Source organism: Pseudopipra pipra, chromosome 20 (assembly GCF_036250125.1).
Source record: "Pseudopipra pipra isolate bDixPip1 chromosome 20, bDixPip1.hap1, whole genome shotgun sequence".
Lineage (NCBI taxonomy): Eukaryota > Metazoa > Chordata > Aves > Passeriformes > Pipridae > Pseudopipra > Pseudopipra pipra.
In genome coordinates this window covers 11647888-11669542 of record NC_087568.1, presented here as the reverse complement: position 1 = coordinate 11669542, position 21655 = coordinate 11647888, and the positions used below count along the sequence as shown (strand labels likewise).

The 21655-nt window shown below is 47.6% G+C and overlaps 1 protein-coding gene and 1 pseudogene across 2 annotated transcripts in view; one reads left to right on the top strand and one right to left on the bottom strand.

Annotated features, from left to right (window-relative positions):
* Positions 1 to 21655, top strand: part of DPP7 (dipeptidyl peptidase 7) — a 29345-nt gene that overhangs the window by 2981 nt on the left and 4709 nt on the right. For both annotated transcript variants that reach the window (XM_064677357.1, XM_064677354.1), the window contains exons 3-12: positions 952 to 1091; positions 1802 to 1965; positions 5266 to 5401; positions 8981 to 9062; positions 10730 to 10896; positions 12041 to 12101; positions 19995 to 20113; positions 20197 to 20353; positions 20671 to 20735; positions 21563 to 21633. In XM_064677357.1, coding sequence (XP_064533427.1) covers positions 952 to 1091; positions 1802 to 1965; positions 5266 to 5401; positions 8981 to 9062; positions 10730 to 10896; positions 12041 to 12101; positions 19995 to 20113; positions 20197 to 20353; positions 20671 to 20735; positions 21563 to 21633 — 1162 coding nt within the window. The remainder of the gene's footprint in view (positions 1 to 951; positions 1092 to 1801; positions 1966 to 5265; positions 5402 to 8980; positions 9063 to 10729; positions 10897 to 12040; positions 12102 to 19994; positions 20114 to 20196; positions 20354 to 20670; positions 20736 to 21562; positions 21634 to 21655) is intronic.
* LOC135425238 (kelch-like protein 13) lies at positions 12096 to 19398 on the bottom strand (annotated as a pseudogene).

The following is a 21655-nucleotide window of genomic DNA, read 5'->3' as shown; positions in this document are numbered from 1 at the left end:
TGGAACGAGTCCAGAGGAGGCCACGGAAATGCTCCAAGGGCTGGAGCCCCTCTGCTCTGGAAACAGACTGGCAGAGCTGGGGGTGTTCACCTGGAGAAGAGAAAGCTCTAGGGAGACCTTATTGTGGCCTTTCAGTACTTAAAGAAGGCTTGTAAAAAAGAGGAAGATGACTTTTTACCAGGGCCAGTAGTGATAGGACAAGAGGCAATGGTTTTAAGCTGACAGAGGGTAAATTTGGATTGGACATAAGAAATGCTTTGCTGTGAGGGTGGTGAGGCCCTGGCACAGGTTGCCCAGAGAAGCTGTGGCTGCCCCATCCCTGGAAGTGTTCAAGGCCAGCTTGGATGGGCCTTGGAGCAACCTGGGCTTAGTGGAAGGTGTTCTTGCCCATGGCAGGGGGGCTTAAACTGGATGGTCTTCTAGTTCAAGTTGGGTCTTCCTCCCAACTCAAACCATCCTGTGATATGTAATTTACAGCTTTGTGTGACAGCAGGAGCAGCGGAAAGATGCAAGCAATTCCCTAATGTCAATTTTGTGGGAAAATTGATCAGTGCAAGTGTTTAGGATAAGTTGGGCTGAAAAGGGAAATTGCTCTTTTGGGGAGCAACTGTTTGCAAATGACTTGCAGAACTCGAGATTTTAGTTATTTTCAGGCAGAAGTGGAAGTTTCAGGCCATGTGCTGATCTCATGGAAGCTCTTATTTACACCCACCCAAATGAAAGATTTCTGGAGCCTGACCTTTTTAACACATTTCTGTCCCAACTCAGGTCTCAGGAATCAGCCTGTTCACAGAGTTCTTCCTTGTTAAGCTCCTGCCCAAACTCACCAAAAATGGAGTCACTTCATGCACATGTTTTTTGTAGGGTTTTGGGGGGGGTTTTGTGCTGTTTGGTTTGTCTGTTTGTTTTTATTATTTTTTATTTTTAATTTGCTTCTCTCAATTGTCTCAGCAAAGTTCTGGAAGAAAGGATTTGGACCCATCTTTTTTTATGCTGGCAATGAAGGTGACATCTGGACTTTTGCTCAGAACTCTGACTTTATATTTGAATTAGCAGAGGAACAGCAAGCACTTGTCATTTTTGCTGAACATGTGAGTATTTTAGTCATTATGCTTACTGTAGAGTCTTGTTCTGTTTACTGTTACCAAATTCAGCTTTCTGCAGGTCTGGAATACTCTTGCCATGAAGCTGAGTCAGACCTGCTGTAACCTTTTTCCTCATAGTAGCAGGTCTTCTTTAGTTAATCATGGTTTCTGAATAATTTTCTGCTATGCCTACCAGCACTGCAGGATACAGACTGCTGTTTCAGTAAAACCTATGCCATGGTGTATTTGCTTTTGTAAGTAGTTTCTACAAGCCTTGAACTCCATGCTGGAGTAGAGAGTTACTTTGTTTGGATAACGTTTAGTCTTTTTAGCCTGCAAAGTCCCAAACCAACTTTTCTCACACTAGTCTATTAACACTACTCTATTAAATCTACTATATATCAGCTTAGTCATGAAGAGATTATCCTGTTCCCTATTCTAGTTGGGGATTTCAGAGGAGAGACACGCGCTGAGAGCTCATCTGGCACACACTGAAGTAGCTTGTGTAGTAGTAGGACGTACTGTACATCCTCTTCAGGATCTGTCCTGAAGGTCTCAATGTATCCGGTGCAGGAGACATTCCTCAGTTATGAACAAGTTAGAGGACACCTCATGCTCTGTTATCTCTTCCTATCAGTGCACACTTACCCCAGCTCTATGGTGACAGCAGCAGAGACCCAGACCAGCATTGCCACAGTGTATCTCTTTCCTTTCAGAGATACTATGGGAAGTCTCTTCCGTTTGGACTTGAGTCAACACAGCTGAAGAAGACTGCTCTGCTCACCGTGGAACAAGCCCTTGCTGACTATGCAGTGCTCATTACTGAGCTTAAGCAGCAGTTTGGTGCTGCAAATTGCCCTGTCATTGCTTTTGGAGGCAGGTAAGGTTTGTGGGGGCTCCTGCCCTTCTCTGCATCCTTTCCCAGTCACAATCATGCTGTTCTTGTAGATCTCTTTGGCTCTCAAGGAAGTTCTCAAGGCAGAGTTTTAAGCTATTTGATAGAGAGCAGATGTGCCTGTGCCTCAGCTCCCAGGAGCTCATCACCAGGTCCCACTCAGCTTTCCCATCAAGCATTAGTCTCCAGTTATGATTGCTTTGGAGAAGCACCCCGACTGGATGTTTCTAAGCTTCTTCAATGTACGAGTCATCCAGAACATTGTCCCAGTTTTCAAGAAGGGCAAGAAGGAAGACCCAGAAACTACAGGCCTGTCAGTCTCACTTCACTGCCCAGTAAAATCATGGAAATAATTCTTCTGGGAGGTACTGAAAAACACGTGGAGGATGATGCAGTCATCGGTCATAGCCAGCATGGCTTTAGGAGGGGAAAGCCTTGCTTGTTGAACCTGATTTTTTTTCTAGGAGAGGGTAACCAACCTAGTTGATCAAGGGAAGCCAATAGATGTAATTATTTTGGACATCTGCAAAGCTTTTCGTACAGTCTCTCACAGTATCCTTCTGGACAAAATGTCTGACCCACGGCTGGATAACCATGTTATGTGATGGGCGAGCAATGAGCTCACAGGTTGGCACAAACAGTTGTAGTGATTGGCGTGACATCAGGTTGACATCCAGTCACTAGTGGGGTTCCACAGGGTTCCCTCCTCAGCCTGGTGCTCTTCAACACTTCATTAACAACTTGAATGCAGGACTGGAAGTGATACTAAGAAAGTTTGCCAACGACACTAAATTGGGAGGAGCTGTCAAGTCCCTCGAGGGCAGAGAGGCCCTGCAGAGAGACTTCAACAAATTAGAGAGATGGGCAATTTCAAACCCTGTGAAGTTTACCAAGGGCAAGTGCCGAATTCTGCGCCTGAGACAGGGCAACCCTGACTGTGTACAGACTGGGGAACGAGAGGCTGGAGAGCAGCTGCAGAAAGGGACATGGGGGTCCTAGTTGACGGCAAGTTGGATGTGAGTCAGCAATGCCCTGGCAGCCAGGAGGGCCAACCATGTCCTGGGGGGGGGGCATCAGGCAAAGCATCATCAGCTGGTCAAAGGAGGTTATTGTCCTGCTGTACTGTGCACTGATGTGGCCTCACCTTGAGTCCCATTTGCAGTTTTGGGCCCCACAATATAAAAAAGGCTTTAAGCTGTTAGAGAAAGTCCAAAGAAGAGCCATAAGGTGAAGGGACTGGAGGAGAAGCCTTATGAATAAAGGCTGAGGTCACTTGGTTTGTTCAGCTTGGAGAAGAGGAGACGAAGACTCATTGTAGTCTTTTAGTTCCTCATGGGGGGCAGTGGAGGGGCAGGTACCGATCTCCTCACTCTCATGATCAGTGACAGGACTTGAGGAAACAGCTGGAGCTGAGTCAGGACAAGTTGAGGTTGGATATCAGGAAAAAGTTTTTCACCCAAAAGGTGGTTGAACGCTGAAACAGGCTCCCTAGGGCAGTGGTCACAGCACCAAGCCTGTCTGAGTTCAAGAAGTGTTTGGACAATGCTCTCAAGCACATGGTAGGATTATTGGGGTGTTCTGCACAGGGCCAGGAGTTGGACTCGATCCTGATGGGTTTCTTCCAACTTGGCATATTCTGTGATTCAGTGAAAATGAGAAATTCCTCCTGCAGGATCAGAACATTTTACGTTGGAAATACAGGAAACTAATAATTGGTGAAATATTCTTCCCAGGGGCCACCCAGGTTTTTATGAAACACAGCCTCTTTAACAGCATCCATCCATTTTCATTGTAGGCCCCTTCATAATTCTGCTTTGCAACCTGCTGCATGGCTACCCCTTGATTCCTTGCAGCAGTCCTTCCCCAGAATGCTGCATCTGGGTGGATGTGATGTCCTTGTTTCTTGATGGATCCCGACTCTTGTAGTAGAGGGATGCTTCCCTTCAAAAGGCTTCCAGAAGTACAGGGCTTCGAATTCAGTCACAGTGAACTAAAAAGCACTTGACCTAACAATTATCATTAAGCCTCCAGCTCACTGTGGTGTGGTGATTGAACTGTTGATCTCAGGCGAGTTTGTACTGTGACTATCAGGACAGTATAGCTGTCCTGGGAGGGGGAGGTGGGAGAGAGATTCAGCAAAACCTGTGAGCTGGCTGCATGTTAGACTCAGCTCTGTGTGTATAAATGAGGGCTCAGTCTGCAGCAGCCCTTAAGACACTAAACCCACGTGAAGGACACTGAAATATGGCAGTGCTGGAGCAGCACAGTGTTTCCCAAGGGAGAGAAAACCCAAACCTCTTCTGGTGCTTATAACTTTGCCAAACTAACCTGAAATTACTTGTGGCAGGTTTCAGCTAATGCCTGTTTCCAAGACCAAGGCTAGAGAAATGCAAACTGTTTTACATATGGGTGCTGTGGGAATGGTATGTACTGCAACCACTTGAAGTGGTGGGGAGGGAGCCTGAGTACCTCTAAGCCTGGAGTTAGACCAGGTTTAACCTGTGTTTTGGGAATGTCGTTTGTCACCCCCAGGAGTGGCCTCAGAATAACTCCACAACCATCAGCAAATGAGTAAGTTCTGTCACCTTGGGTCTATGTAGCAGCCCTTGATCCATGTGTAGATTGTGGCCCTGGCACCGAGGCTACTAAGATGGCTTTGAGTTTTCTTGTGGCATTTGTTCATGTCTCCCCTTCCCTGTAACTGATCAACTATGCAGCAGCTATTTGGTGTGCCCAGGAAGAATACTCTCCACTTGCCAGGACATGAGAGGGCTGCCTCTTCTGCCGTGTTCAGGGACACCCTTTACCAAGAGCCTGCAGGGTCCTTATTATTGTGTATGCAAAATGTACAGTGTGTCTTCTTCCCCCACTGAACAGTGACAGCTTCACTTGAGCCACACTTGGCTCTGCTGTGAAGTTGTCGGGACATGCTCAGGGTGGTGCAGAGTTAAATACTGAGGCAGGATTTACATTTGTCTGCAGAAGTAAATTGAGCTGCTGTGTTCCCACCAGAGCTGGTGTGAACATCTGGAGAAAGGCCAGTAAGAAAACACTGTGTGCTGCTCTTTGACCATAACTGGATCTTTTCATGTGAGGATGAGGCATCACAGATATCCATGAGCATCATGCATATCATGAGCATGCAAGAGCACGTGCGGCATCTACAGATATTCATGAGCTTCTTGTTACCTTGGGTTGGGTGAGCCTGTGAATGCTGGCCTGAACTTCTGAGGTCTTACAGCATAAGTTGTCTGTTAAAGGAAATAACTTGTCCTTTCTTGGCAGCTATGGAGGAATGCTGAGTGCTTACCTGAGGATGAAATACCCAAACATTGTGGCTGGAGCACTAGCTGCCAGTGCTCCTCTGCTGTCTGTAGCTGGGCTTGGAGACTCCACCCAGTTCTTTAGAGATGTCACCATGGTAAGTAGCATCTCTTTTCAGGAGCATTATATTCTTGCCTTAGGAATGCTGCTTCTTTTTCCTTTGCCATGTGTTTAAACAGACATTTGTCTTCACAGCATCAGTGCTGAGCAGAGAGTGCGATTAAATGAGAACCCACAAGGAAAAGCAACAGCTGCAGCTGTGATGGCAGAGCACTGCCTTAGCTGGAGCAGCTCAGCGTCCAAAGGTGCCACTTTGAGCAGCACAACTCAGTGCTAGTACCTTTAGTGCCACTAAGAATTCACTTTCCCATTTAGTGGCTTGACCATATTACAGCCTGAAATTTTTCCTTTGTGCGTGGCTGAACCCCTTTTGGGTAACTTATTCTCAAACCCTCTCCCAAAATGCTGTATTTTGCATTGGTACCAATGATTCACAGCAGCTCCCTAGTCCCAAGGGGGTTGCATTTCAATGAAGAGCTTGGAAATCTTCATGTCGCTACCTAAAAATGTGCAAGGTGTCCTAGGTTCTCTTAAACTAAAATTTAAGCATGGCTTTTGCAGCTTGAGGCCATAGGACTCATAGGAAGATGGTGTTGCTTAGAACTGACTTACATTCAGTTTATAAGGAAAGAAATGTACTACCTGGTTGTACTGAAATCTTGTCTGATGGTGTCTGTTCTGTCTGTCTTTTGACATGAATTTCTAGATCTGGGTGACACAGATGGCTTTGCATGAACTACCTGTGTTGTTCCTCAGTCAGGGTTTGGGTCTGTACCTGGTGCAGGAGCCAACGAGCACCCAGAGCTGAGGTCCACCTGCTCACGTTTAGTCCCCTTCCGCCCAGAAAGGGGTGCTGGGTGATAGTTCACTAAACTGGCACCTCTCTTTGGGGAGTTTGCAGGCTTTTATACAAGTTACAACAAAGAAGTTGTACAAAACTTGTTAATCGGTCAACTTAACCAGTGCTTTTCTGCACATGCTCTTATCAGTTCACTATACCAAGGTGGTCAGACAATAGCATGTGAGGTCCCTCAAGGGTCGTTTTTACCTTGATAATTAGTCTTAGATTGGCTTTGGGCCACCTTAATTCTCTTCTTCCCCATCCCCCTTGTCCAGAGGTGATTCATCTTTGTTGACATTAACATATCCTTGTCGTTCTTGTGTTACTTTGCTGTGATTCTCTACTTTGAGGGCTGAGGAGCACACCTGTGTGTGCAACTCGTGGTTTTTTTGCTTTTATTTATATACATGAACACCTCGTTTCACGGCAGAGACTTACAGGATAGATGGCTTTACTACTAAGTATAGAGAAAAGACTATAATGAAAATAAACACATTTGAAACTCTTACGTGTATAAAGGAGTAATAGACATCTTGTCTTAAAGTTCTGCATTTTAAAACAAAAAAATGTAATGCCACTTAGTTATCTAACAGGCCTTGCAGTAGGAATTCTTCCCTGGTTGAAGCTAACTTCCTCTCAGCAGCCCTGTTCAGCCAGGAGCTCTGTCTTGCTTCAGCTGTGAATATGCTGTGAGTCATTAAACACCCCTGAAAATAGGGCTTTGACCTTTTCACTTGAAAAAACTTTCCAATTAATTTAAAAATCTATTTTCTCTCCAGCTATAAATGAAGCTCTGGGCTGAGCTCCTAAGCAAGCACCATGTGGTGTTTTCAAGGTACTATCACCTTCAATGCTCTTATTTGCAATCTGTGCATCTGAAATCTGAACTGAATTGTTCTTCTCGGTGAGAACACCCCTGAGAGCTGTTAGTGGTAATGAAGGCACAAACCTTTCCTGAATCACTGTGGAAAGCGCCTCTCTTCCCTCTGTCCCTCCAACTGAGTCAGAGTGCATTGTCTCAAAGCAGCTTTCTCTGTGACCCTTACTGAGCCTTTTCAGCTCACTTCGTAAGTCTCTAGCTCACAGGGAAAGTGAGCAAAGGGCAGAAAGTTGATTTTACATTCATAGTACTGGGTTATATATGCCAGTTGCCTGCAGCTGGCAGAACCCCTGGTGTGAGGCCTGCACATACAGCCCCTGCCTGCTTCCCTTGAGGTTACTGCTGCAGCAGCTGCGCAGACCATCAGCTCACATCACACATCTGAATTGGGTGTGAGTCAAGAGTAAAACTGGCAGCCTGAACAGGAACAGCTTTCCTTGGAATGGCTGCAATGCCTCCTGCCTCTGCTCAGCTCAACTGAACTACTACTGGCCCATAAGGGCCTGGGGGTCAGCTGAAATGGGTGCTGAGTCCTTCGTGCTGGGCAGTGCATGGCAGCAGTCCAGCAGTGCCTAGAGGTGCTCAGCCATCACAGCAGCCAGAGCAGACCTGCTCCTCTGTCCCAAGCCAAGCCATCCCCACACTCTGGAGCCATTAGTGTAGATGAAGATCACTAAACACATCCAGAAGGGGATTTGGAACTCCTAAAGAGATGCCCAGGTAACTGTGGAAAACCACATAATGATTTCTTTAAGCATAGTTATCAGACAAAGGCAGAGTTAGGAAGAACAGAAAGGTCACAAATCTATTTTTTATTTGAGGCTGGGTCTTTATAAGAAAAATGCCTAGCTAGTGACTTGTCATTACTTAACCATTGCTCTAGCAGGGTAAAGGGACCTTTGAAGAGCCCTAATAATTCTTCTTATTATGAAGCACTTGTTGCCAGCAGATCTGAATCTGCCTTACAAATTAAGAGAATAGAAACGCCTGGAGCCACTAGAGCCTTCAGTAACAGAAACTACTTGTTCCATATTAGCCAGCCACAGCTCTTCAAGCATAACTTAGAGTGCTTTTTCAGGATCAGTAATGGTTTTCCCAAGAAAAAGGACATGGTCATCTGGCAGGTCACTGGCAGGTTTAAGAAAAGCAGGTTTTGGTTCTGTACCCTGGATGCATAACTGACTTCTCCATGGCTCCTTCTCATAGACAAAGTGCAGTTGGAAAGACTCTGTTGTGTGTTTAGAAACAACAACAAAAACCTTCTAGACCTCACAGCCTGGCCCACTCTCCCCATGTCCTGGCCAAGGCATGTCTCCTCTTGCTGCTTCATGTTCAGTCTGATGCTCCATGAAGTGCAGAGTGTTCCATCTGACAGCCTAGCCAGACCTGGTGGCACAGCTGCTGCTTGGCCTGAGGTGTGCGGAGTGTTGGTTTCTACTGGGATGTGATGACTGTCTGGAGGACAAGGCACTGGTGTCACTGCTCTTGAAGATGCAGATGAGGTGCTGACCGGGGGGCCAGTACCCCTCTCATCTCCTGGTCCTTCTGGCAGTTCTTCCTCTTGCAGCCTCTACAACTATCTCCTCTGTGAAACTGTCAACTGTGACATCTTGGGCACAGACCCCATGTGGTATAATGGAATCGTTTATTACAGTTCTTTCATGGTTTGTATACCCCGTTACATCAGCAGTAAATTCCTGTTAGTAACTTTCCTCTATATCTACTTTTTAGTTAAGCATTCACTGAGCATGAGAAAAATTCTGACACAATTTTTGACACACAAAGATACATCTCACCACGTCCGCTTTTATCTTGCCAAGTTCCCCTTAAGTTTCTCCCAGGGTCATATAATCTCGGTTCCCTACAGTCAACCTGTGTCTTTTCTGTCCCTTCAGGATTTTCAGAAGTCCAGCCTAGGCTGCGTCACAGCTGTCCGCAAGGCCTTCCAGCAGATCAAGGACCTGTGCCTGAGTGGAGGTAAGGAGAGAGCCCTGCAGACAGCTCTTAAGTGCAGGCAGCAGTCCTAGGCAGTCCCAGCCACGGGGAAAAAAGCTGATACAGCTTTACCTCAGCTAGCTCTTCAGTTTGCTCAGCTAAATTAAAGCAAATACCCACATGGCTGCCTCTTTCTGCTTGCATGATTGATTTTTTTTTAATTCATTAACAATTTCAGTTAGCATTAAAATTAGCAAACCGACACCAAAACATTAAGCAGCTCTGTGGGGATTTGCACAGTGTTAATGAAACAGTTTTTTCTGCACCAAAGGGCAAAAACACTTGCGGGGAAAAACCACCAGTATTTTATGCTAGTAAAGCCACATGTTTCGCCAGATGCTTGTCCTCAACACCCACACTGTTAAGAGCTGTTCAGGTGGGTATGACAGCTTTGTGGTCAACTCACTGGATAGATGTGAGAAATATATGGAGAGCAGTCTAGGTCCTGAAGCAATCATCCAGGTCCCTTCCATCTCCAGCCTCAGACAGTTAGGACAGAGAACGGTGAAGACCTCTGCAATGGCTCCTAAGTAGGCTGGACTAGATGTCGTGAGCTCATGCAGCATCTCCTGGGAGCCCTGCATGGTATTGGGATAGCTGTGGTGACTTCTGGGTCTGTCCTGAGGCTTGGTCTGTGGTGCTGCATGGCAGGAGCCATGTGCCTCCTGGCTGCTGCTGGTCCTGGAACTGCCAGAGGAGCCTAGGGTCCAAAACACTGTTTAGCTTTAGGTCACAGCAGTAAGAACATTCGTGTTAACTAGCCAAGCTCTTCCAGGTCTGCCTGGGGCTATGCTTACTGCAGCAGGGGGATGAGGTGGTCATATTTAAGGCTTAGACTCTCAAGTGAGTATCCAGAGGAGGTCCCAGACCTGCTTTGGTGGTCAGCTGTAGAGCAGGACAGGGACAGGAACTGCGACTCCAAAATGTGGAGGCTGAAAATGAAAATGAAGGGAGCAGCTTTCCCCAGCAGAAGTGCAAAGGTGTATCTGAGTACATGAGTGCATCTTGAAGGAATGTCTTCAAAGATGAATTTCCTGACTCCAGGTGACCTGTGCAGCCCACTGAGGTTTGAAGGCATGTCTCAGGAGCCCTGTGTGAGGGCTGTTCTTGCTTGGCAGTTCGTAGTGCAGAATGCACACTGCTCCCTAGGAGCATGGTTTGGGTGATTTTTTTGTTTGTTTGTTTTGGTTGGGGGTTTTTTTCATTGTAGTTTGTGGGGTTTTTGTCGTTGTTGTCGGTTGGTTTTTTTAAGTTGATTTTTTTCCCCCCTGCCAGGGAAAGGGGGCCTGTGGGTGTGAGCAGGAGCAGCCATCAGGGCACCAGCGAGGACAGGCTGTACCAAGCTGTTCTGCTCACTGTGCCAGCTGGGACCACTTCTGTCCCAGCAGGTGCTGATTCCTGTGGGCTCCCCAGAGAGGTGTCAGTGGCTCCAGAAGGGGCAGAGTGTGGGCCATGGACCGCATGAGGTTGTGACACTGCACAGGGAGGCTGTGCCTAAACATCCACCTGTGTAAATTTAGATGTAATGTGTTCTTTCCAGTAGAAAGATGTTACAGCATCTCCATACTCCTGAGTGAAGTAAGATGTTGAGCTTGGTATTGCTTTCCCTCTGTTAAAGTTTGTGTCTTTGATTTTCCTTGCTTCTGCAGCCTATGATGAGATCAGCGGCAAAATGGCCACATGCAGTAAGATCTCTAACAAAGAGGATGTTTACCAGCTGTTTGGGTTTGCTAGAAATGCCTTCACCATGATGGCCATGATGAACTACCCTTACAAGACTGACTTCATGGGTCACCTCCCTGCCAGTCCAGTGAAGGTGAGGACATTGGTGCAAGGGGGTGACTGGAGCTTAGGACACTGTCAGGCACACCCCATCGGTGATGGCAACGGGAAGGTAGTGGTGGATGTTTCAGCCCTTCCGCTCTGGCAGTTAATCTACACATTTTAAACTTCTCTGTGATAGTGACTGCTGCATTTTAAATGCTCATGAAGGCAGGTTTGCTGGAATTGCTCCTACCCTGCTCTGCCTTTACCTTAGACACAAAAGCCCGTGTAAGCTTGTTAACTTCAGCTTTTAAACACCAAAAACCTGCAGCTTAGAAAAAAAAAAGTAGTTTTGTTGTAGCCCATCTCAACCTGCTTTCATAGATGTATTTTTCTTGGTAGGTAGGGATGGAGATCTACAAATCAACTCCTTTTTAAGTGTCACCTAGGAAGGTGACATAGGTATAATGCAGAGAAAAATCTGCTGTTCTGGGGACTGCAAAACCTGTGAACTTTCAAGAGAGTCAGAGATGGCAAAGTGTGGGAAAAGAGCCAGGTTCTCAGGGGGTTACAAAGACCTCTCATACACCAGCTGCTTTTGCAAGGTTCCAGCTTTGATCTCAGGTCACCACTTGCTGTTGCAATTCTTGGTGTCTTCAGGTGTGTTGACAGCCTGCTGTTCCCTACTGGCTTCCAGCATACCATGCCCATGGGACTTCATTTGCCTCTGTGGCTCTTACCTGGAGCAACACGGGTGCTGTGCAAGAGATCACACTGGCTCTGCTGCACTGGGACTTGGGAGATGCTGCCTCTGGCTCCAGTTCCCTTCTATGGTCTCTTTAATGACCTCAAAAGTGGAAATAATTATTCTACACATTCCCTTCACCCCCTGAAAAGGGAATTAAAATATTCTGATTGTAGGAGGAACTGCTGTGTATCACTGTGGCCCCTCCATAGCTGCTTAACTTTGTAAAGGAACTGTTTGGCCTTGCCCCGTCTACTTATTTCTATGTATTTTGTTGTTAAAAAGGAGGAAGATAAAAACCTCCAAACCTGTTGCATTAGGCCCTTGGAAAGCTGCTGAACCATAGAATGTGTAAATGGTAATTTTAATGAATCTTCCAGCTTAGCCCTTCCTCAGAGCAGAGACTGGTAACTGTTCTGTCTGTCATTTGCCTGTAATGTGTCTCACCCAGGTTGGCTGTGAACAAATTCTTGCCCACAGAGACCCAATTCAAGGCTTGGCTGCTCTTGTTGGTGAGTTAATATTATCAGTTTGCTCTTTTATGCAACACTGTGTTTTCTAGAAGCACCTGTCGGTGGAGTTGTTGTGTTGCTATGTGTCAGGGGAGCTGGTATGGCTCTGATCTCCCACTGTGATGTTTTGCCACTTGATGATTCCCACGGTGGCCCATAGGTTCATTCTCTACCTTTCCAAACTTATCCTTGTCAGATTTTCAGGCACTGCAGCCCCACAGTCTGTCCATGAGATGTGGACTTCTGAGATAATTGGTTCTTTTCTAAAAGTTTACCCCTACTCTGGCGGTTACAGGCTCAGTGCACTTTCTGAGGTCAGCTTGTTGAGGACAAAGTTGTCATCACAGTGTCCTGTGGTCTTAATCCAGTGGCAAGAAAACATATCGTGTATATTTATCTCTGTGAGTACTCATTTTATCAGCCAGTAGTGTTTGTAAGGAAATTATTAATAGAGATAGAATTCAAAGAACTTTCGAAGACTTCCTCATAAAATCTCTCAAGTTGGTTGTTGAAAATGAGTTCTACCTTGGTCATTGTTCAGAAAAATGGGTTCTGAACAGCAACAAAAAAAATGATGTAAGGAATTCTTACAGGTTTAATGTACTTTAGTAGCATCGGAAGCTAAATGTACCAATCCCAAATCACTGCTAAAGATATTTGGCTGATACCTAGAAGAATTGTTAAAACACTAATGCCTTAGCAAAGACTGTCAGATCTACTGGACATATTCGCATCCTACTCCTCCTGTGAGGCAGAGTGGGACTCTTGTTTCTTTGAGATGAACAAGCTGAGGGTGGATTTCTTCCTCCTGGCTGTGGGGGGAGCATTTCATGCCTCTCACCATCTCCCCAGCTTCATTCACTCAGAGAAGTTTAATCATGCAGGAGGCATGATTGATCAGAGCTTTAGGTAGGGGACTGGCTTTCTTCCATACCTGCCCCTCTACATCATACAGAAAAACACTGTCCTTTTTCTGCATGTGCTGCAGCAACCCACCTCCTGCCAGGTAGAGTGTAGTGCCATGGGCTGTGATGCTGAACTGGCAGCAGGTGAATGGGGACAGTGTTAGTACTGTCCAGTGATTGCTTACAGGACAATAATACTCCATCTCCTTGACATGAATCAATTCCTCCACCTTCAGAGAACCAGACCAACACTCACCCATCATATCACGCCTCAAGTGGCATCACTGTCACATCAGGCTTGCTTGGTTCATGATGAAGGAAACTAGTGTCTCAACATCTGTTTGAACGCTGTGGGGCTCAGGATGCCAGATTTTTGATTCATGTTTAGCAATCAGAGCCTCAAAAGAAACTAAATAAAATACCAGAATGGCACATCTTGGAAGGAGCTTTCTTCTTGGGAAATAAGAGGATTGAGCTGAGCAAGGTACCACAGGGACCTACTAAACCTGGCATAGCCCAAGCCCTACCTGCTATCCGAGTTTTTAACCAATTACAAAAGAATTCATCTAAACAGGGCAATAGGGCATTGAATGGGGGGCAACAACCAAGTTTGTGTCATCTGGAGGAATTTGTCAGCCTTGTGCAGTTTCTTGTTATAGACTCATTCCTTCCAAGAAAACCATACCCATCATGGCAAAATGGAGCCAGACCCTGCCCCTGAGCTTTTACCCTCTGATATGGGAATTGCCAAGTGATCTCTGAAAACTCAGTTTCTTGGCTTTGGGGAATCAGGTTCTTCTAGAGTAAACTTCCAGTCCTTGTTAGCCCTCTTCCCAGAGGGCTGGACATTGCTTTCCCTCCTTTCAGAGATGGGAAATCCGGGTTCGAAGAGACTTCCTTTGCATTCCAGGACTTGAGCTCATCTTTCCTAAAATTAGGCTAATGCCTTCATTCCTCTTTGCATTTGCCAGTGTTTCTCCCCGCTCTCAGCTCATACAAGGACAATCGGGGGGTTAGTGTATTTGGGGCAGAAATTTGACCTGTTTTACACTTGGATTTTGCTGTGTTAATGGCTGTGCCTCCACTGTATGTGTTCTCTGTTTAAAAGAAATGTACTCTGGCAAATAGAGAGTGACACCAGGATAGGCTCTGCTGCATGTGACTGTAATGGCAGAAATGTTTCCATAAGCTTACTGTCCTGACTTGCAACTGAGCCAGTCCACTAAGGACCAAAAATAACAGAGTTACTGGTCAACCTGTTGGAACAAAGCAGGGCCTAGCAATATGGAGAGCCTATTTTGGATCATATTGGGGATTATAAGAGCAAATTAACTTACTCCTCTTAGTGTCTTCCCTCCGATGCAAAAGATCTTGTCCCTGAGCGTGGCCGTGCTGTGAGTGCAGCAGGTGAAAGTCATGGTGCTGTTGCTGATCCAGCAGCAGAGGCAAGGCAGGTAGCTGTAAGTGTCTCTTAAGGTTTTGCCCTCAGAGAACCCTCCTAGAAGGAAAGCACGTCTTGAAAATCTATCCATCATCCTCCCCAGCAAATCTTCAGCAAACATTAGCAGACCTGATTTTTTTTTTTTTTTGAAATACCTAAGGAGCTCAGGTTTAAAATTTCACACCATTCTGCAGAGCTGATGCAGTGTGAAATATAAAACCAGAGCTTCTTAGGTATTCTAAAGAAAAAAGAAACCTAATACAAACCAGTTCCAACTCTTTTGTAAATAGTTTTCCACAAAATATTTTTGAATAAAACTTGTGGGGTATCTTAAGGGTAGCCAGGAACAGCTTTAATTAGGGAATTTGTTTCCAGCATGAGCAATCCAAATGGGGTTTTTTCTTCTTTTGAAAGAAAAGTATTCAGCGCATTTTGAACTTTGGATGTCCAAGAGAAGGTCGGAGCCAGTCTCCCAGTGCTGCTGGCAGCTTCTCCCCAACAGGCACTGACTGACTTGTATAGTTCAGGGGTGCATTATAGAAAGCTCCTTGCAGAAGGAGGGTGCTGATATGGGAAGGGTAAATGCCTCCAGCTGCCTGTCTATGGCATTCAAGCTGACAGCCTGTTGAATTCCACCCTGCTGAGTCTTTGCTAACAGGAAGATGCTATTCCAGGTTGGCCATAAGCCCCAGCTCACCTGGGCACAGACACTTTGTCTGCATGGAGCTTGTCTTTAAATCCTGCAGTAATGCTCTTAATTTTCCCATGCTTGGGCAGGGCTGTGGCCAATTCAAATTTGCCCACTAGTTAGTCCACAAGTTCTAAAGGAAAGGAATGCTGGTGGGTAGGTAAGATCTTACAGCCCAGGGGTATAGTGTTACCTAGCCTAGATCATATGGGATGTTTGAGGCTCTGTGAGGAAGTTTTGTCTTTGCTCTCTGGTATGAATTGTGACCATCAGAAATGAAATGAGCTGCCTGTGGCACTATGGGCCAGCTGGGTCAAAGCAGGGACTTGAACCTGAGTCCCAGCCATTCCCTTAGCTCTTCCATTATCCTTCTGCACTGCTGGGGTACAAGTTTGCATGTGATGTCCCTGCCCCTGGGGCTGCAGCATACAGGCCATCCGAGAGATGTCCCCTTTGTTGAAACTGTGCATTTGAAGTTAATTTGACTAAAATCACTACAGGGATTCTCAGCTGGCCATAAGTGATTTAGCAAGCAGGGACCTACAGCAATTGCAGGCTGGCCCAGGACTTTTAACTGCAGAGGTGCAACACAGTGCTCTTCCTAGGAGTAACCAGACGCTATTTTTCAAGTCCAAATTAGAAGCCACAAAAGCTAAAGATTCTACAGTAATTTTCTGAAGTGTTTACCCCAAGCTGTTGTACTTGACCATCTCCCAAAAAGCCCTGTAAGAACTGAGGATCCTGTGTAGGGCAAGAGCTGTACAGGCTCTGTAAGAGGGTAAGAGCCTGCATTTTGCCTCTTTTAGTACAAGTGAACGAAGCAGCACAGTAGGGTTGGTCCCAAATCTTCCGTTCAGATTCATAGCAGGGTTTAGTCCCATCCCCAACACTGGAAGTCTGCTCCTGGTTTACCTTCTCAGACAGCAAAGCTTTGTGATTCAGGATTGCAAGACAAATGGGGTCACTTTTAATGTCTTGGAAAGAAAAGAATTCCTGCTGCAGGAGGGGAGTGAGGCTGTGCTGACACAGCAGGAAAGGGACACTGGAGCTGTATTACTGGTGTGGGCGCAGGCTTAGACTGTGACATTAAGATGGTAGCAAAAATCAATGCAACTGTATGAATATATTCTGCTTTCTACTGGCTCTATCACTGCGATATAGAGGATTCCCTTGTCAGTTGTGCCAGCGTGATCAGCAATAGGCGTGGGGAGAGGAGCTGTGAACTCCCACTTGTTGTCAGAGGGCTGGTACAATTCCACAGTATGGGAGAGAGTCCCCAGCAGTGTCACTCCACCCACAGCGAAGATGCAGTCAGACAGCACATCCACGTGGAAGCGTGTCTGTCGCTCCAGCGTGCTGGCAACCTGGAGCCAAGACACGTTGCGGGGATCAAATCGGAAAACCTAGGATCACAGCAGATGATGGTTAGCAGAAGGCAGGTGGCTGGCTTACGTCTTGTGTGGCTTCAAGAACTGCTGAATTTTCCCTGGACTGAGGAGGGTTCTGTATTCAGACCTGGACAGGCTCCAGGCACATCCAGTGCCAGCCAGCTGGTGGAGCAGCTCCTTCTCAGTGAAGCTGAAGGCTCAGTTATGGCCTTCCTGCAGGTCTGCAGGGGTCTGGGAGCAGGTTGTGGTCTCAGCTTGCAGCAAGCAGGAGGTGAAACACATAGGCTTACTGAAATACCTGTTTGCTGTTCTCAACTTCATCTATTCCAACAAGCTCAACCTCTCACTACAGAATATTGAGGAGACCTTCAAAGCTGCAGAAACCCTTCTGGTGTGCGAGGTGATCAAGCTATGCTTTCGCTTTCTGGAGGGGCGCTTGAACTGCGAGAACTGCCTGGATGTTCTAAATATCCCCAAGAAACTTGGACCAGATGAGCTGAGACAGAAAGCAATGTGCTACGTGGGACAGCATTACAGATACTGGCTGATCCTCAGTGCTGAAGAACAGCAAGCAGCAGCTGGCATGTGACAGCTAAGAACTGTTTGAGTGAGATTTCAACAAGCACCTTTTTGCATCTCTGTTGTATGAGCGTGTAGTAAAGAGCAGGTGAGCTCTGCCTGCTGCTCTCATCCAGGAGAAGGCAGGAGTGCTTCCTATCCCCTCATCCCTGCTGGCATTACCCCAGGGCACAGCAGCTCTGCTAAGGCTTGTTCAGCAGTAAATACCTCCCCAAGCTTGTTCTGGTTAGGAAGCCCTGGTTGCTGAGCCAGGGCAGTATCTGCAGAGCCACAGTGAACGCTGGCCTGGGCTGTAGCTGGTAGTCAGTGCCGCAGCCTGTGTCCTCCAGCATCCTCCGTTCCACTACAGCTGAACTGCCTCTGGCCTCGGGGCCCTGGAACGGAGCTGCTGTGGCAGCGGAACTCTTGGAACTCAGTACAATGCTGAAATAAGCCCCCTGGAGCATGAGGAAGAAAAACATGCTGGTTTTTCTAGCAAGCTTCCCGAAGCCATCTAGGAAAACAAAATCCTGCCCAAGTCTTTTGACTCTCCAGACAGAAGGGGAAGGTCCTGGGAGCTAAAGCATATTTGCCTTTCAAGGGCAAAACCAAGGGAGGAGGAGTTCTCCAGTGAAGTGGGAGGCTGTACCTGTGCCTCCCCAGCACAAATCCCATGGCAGCACCAGTGGGGACAAGGGCAGCATTCTTGGGGCTGCTTGACTAACTGATGTGGACCTGGCCAAACCTGCACTGTGAAGTTGTGTACAGGTTAGGATGACAGTTTACAGCAGGAGCAAGGTGAGACCAGGGCAGGGCCTGACTGCTTCCCAGACAGTTTGGAATCTGTATTCTCAAGGGCTTTCAGTACTGCACAGTGCACAGGGAAATATGTAGAGGTGGGAGATCTATGGTGGGCAAGAGGAATGATGCCCTCCTCTCCTCACCCAGCCATTTTTCCAAGGGGCTAAAGGTTTCTTGTGTCTCACCTCATTTGATGGCTGCTTTCCTGTGGGATCAAATTTGCACTGTCCCCTGATGACAAAGAGGAAGTCGTTGATGATGGCAACACAGTGGTTGTACACTGGCACACAGAGGTTCCCGACATTGTGCTAGGTGCTGCAGCTCAGGTCCACAGCCCACATCTCCCTGCACACACGGTTGTTGGCGGCTCTGCCACCAGTGACCAGCAGCACAGTGGAACTGGAGCGGAGGCTCGTACTCTGCATCTGCAGGATGGGCTGAGCATATAGCTGTGAGTGGTAATCCAGAGCCTCTTGCAGGTACCTGTGACAGCTACCTGAGTCCAGCCTCATAAGAGGCATTCCCTTGACATATCTCTGCGGGTCCCATAAAGGAATGAGAGGGAATCTTATGCTCTTGAAAATCTCTGCTGCATCTTTCAGCTGTGCATGGTCATGCTGCAGCCAGCTCACTGCAGCTCTGAACAGTTCCAGCTCAGTGCATCCCTTGGTGTTGGTCCTGTCCAAAATTTCACAAAGGGTTCCTTGGTCCAGGTCTTTCCAGCACTGAGGATCAGCCAGTATCTGTAATGCTGCCCCAGGTAGCACATGGCTTTCTGTCTCAGCTCATCTGGTCCAAGTTTCTTGGGGATATTTAGAACATCCAGGCAGTTCTCGCAGTTCAAGCACCCCCCAGAAAGCGAAAGCATAGCTTGATCACCTCGCACACCAGAAGGGTTTCTGCAACTTTGAAGGTCTCCTCAATATTCTGTAGTGAGAGGTTGAGCTTGTTGGAATAGATGAAGTTGAGAACATTCCTCAGCCCAGCAGCACTGACAGCCTTCAGCTGGATGTTACTGTCGGAGCTCCCTGCTCCCACTGACTTTCCAACAAACAGGATCTTGCAGTAATTGCTTTCCGAAGCCAAAATTATCTTGTGGGCTGGAAAGCAAACCCCTTCTGCCTCCAGAGTCACATCACACAGCGCGCTCTGTGAGCGAAGGCTGCTGAGCCCTTCCAGGAGTTTTGGCACGTAGGTGTCGGACATAAGCCTTGCCATGCTGGCCTGTGAGCCAAGCAGCATCACTCTGGGTGGCACATAGCCCTGGAGCAGCCCCTCAGTGCATCTCCTAGGCAGCCTTCTGCGCTTGAATCAGCGGTTCCATGCTGCGAGGGGGCTGAGGCTGTGCTGCCCGGCCTGCAGATCCACCTAGAAAGCAGCAGCTGCAGCAGTTTCCTCCTCAGCAGCCCATGCCTGGGGCCTTGCAGCACAAACCACTGGATGCCATGCAGAGCTGCCTGGGGCTGTTTGCAAGTGGAGCTGGTGGTGCTGATTAGCGCACAAATCCACAGTGTTTGTGGGGTTTGCTGTTACACTGGCAGCAGCAGATGGCCACCAGCTTAGCTGCAGTCCTCCTCCTCCTATCTGGTAACTGCCCATCCACACAGAAAGCAGCTCCTGGTTACGCTTCCCTGGCCGCCTGCTCAGCTATTCTTTCATCTGGGCAAGCCTGCACATGCCATGCTTCTCTTTGTGAACAACAGTCAAGCAAAATCCCTTCTGTGATGTGCCACCCTTGGCCCTCTGACTAAATTTGATCTAAATTCAGGCACAGCTCCTTTCAGGGCAAGGTTGGGAAGGTCTCAGTGGTTGTGTCCTGTTCAATTTGAAGCATTCAACCAGCATCCTGTGCACAGCCTGCTCCTGGGGGTTTGGGCTATTCCACGGACTAGTGAGCCACTCGCTGGCTTTTGGCAAAAAGAGAGACAGAAGAGAGACCCGGGAGTCCCTTCCTCTCTGTGAATATGACAGAAACAAAGCGCATCCTGCAGCCAGACCTTCGCTTGGTCTTGGCCGTGAGGTTCGTGTGTTGGGCAGTTGGGCTTTTGTGCTGTGTCCCTACCTGGCAGCAGTGTTTTACAACAGGTTCTGTGCTATGTTCCCACCTGGCAGGGGTGTTTTACAACTCTTCCGGCTCGGCACCATGTTATGACATATACCAGCTGTACCGGTCCTGTGCTGACCCCACGGGCTGTGGCATCGGCTTGGATGCGGAGGCTTGGGACTACCAGGTAAGGGGTTAGAGACACCAACGACTTTCAGCTGCTGTCCTGGTTCTCCCCCCACCCCATGACAGCTTTTGTGCTTCTCTTAGGTTTGCACCGAGATCAACTTAACTTTCAACAGCAACAATGTCACAGACATGTTCCCCGAGATGCCCTTCACAGAGGCCATGCGGGAGCAGTACTGTTGGAACAAGTGGCACGTGAGGCCACGAACACACTGGTTGCAGACAAACTTTTGGGGAGGAGGTGAATTGTGCTGACTGCTCATTCCTTTGTGTTTCCCTGTAGCTGTCTGCCTGTCGCCCTCTGCCCAGCTAAGCCCCATGAGGACAGGCACAGCGCACTAATGGGTCCTGGCAGAAGGTCACAGCCTTGGGCTGACTTGAGCCAAACAGAGGTTTCTGTATTCCCTTAGGACAGAAGTGGAAAACGTAAAAACTGCCAAGAATTTGTTCTGTTCTCCCGTGTTTTCTGTTCTTGGCCATGTTTGCTGCAGTAGCCAAATACATTTGGATAACTGCACAGGAAGGAGACCTCTCAATTATTCTCTCTCTGGATTTCAGACCTGAGAAGTGCAAGCAACATCATTTTTTCAAATGGAGACTTGGACCCGTGGGCTGGAGGTGGGGTAAGCATGTGCACTCCTGCACCCTGAGCACAGAGCAGCCTTTGCAGGTAACACACTACCCCCTCTTCCTTTCAGAGCAACACTGGCGATCCAGTTTTAGCCCATTTGAGTTTCTGTGAGCAGCTGTTTTATGCTGAGCCACTGAGGAGCCTCAGGACTCTAACAATGGGCACAGAGTAGTGTCCATCAGCCAGGAACACTGATGGAACAAACGTGGGTTCAGTAGTGCAGACATAGCAGGACCTTCTTAACCCCACACCCAGGGTCTGAACCACAAGCCGGTGTGTTTCTGTGTCCACATGTGGTCTCAGTGCTGCCAGCCAGGTGCTCCTGGCTCTCTGCAGTCCCAGCACACTTGGTGAGACCAAGCCAGGTGCTGTGAGCAGTGACTCAAACCAGGCATGTTTTGGCTTAGATTCAGCAAAACTTCAGAGTGCTGGCAGTGCTCAAGTTTAAAATTTAAAACCAAAAATGACCCAGAACTGGATTTTGAGCTAGTTGAGCTCCTGATTTAATGCAGAAGTTCCTTGTTCTAGGCTGGCTTGGAATCCCAGCTGCAAGAACAACAGGCTGCTTAGGGTGTGTGGGCCCAAAGGAGACTTATTTCCAACTGCCAGGGCTGGAATCAGCTGACAGTTCCCACTTTGGGGGAAGCCTTCCCTTCATTTGGGACAGGTGATCTGGCTCATTAGGACTGTTAGCTGTGTGCACGATACCAGCCATGCTTTTCCTTAGTCTTGCCCAGATCATGTTCCAGTTTTCAGAACTGATGTCCAGTTCTTCCCAGTAACTTGGTGAGAGCTGGCCTCTGCTCTTTCTCCTTCCAGATAAACAGTAGCCTCAGCCCTTCACTGATTGCACTGACCGTTAAAGGAGGTGCCCATCACCTTGATCTCCGGTAAGTACCAAATTCTCCTTTG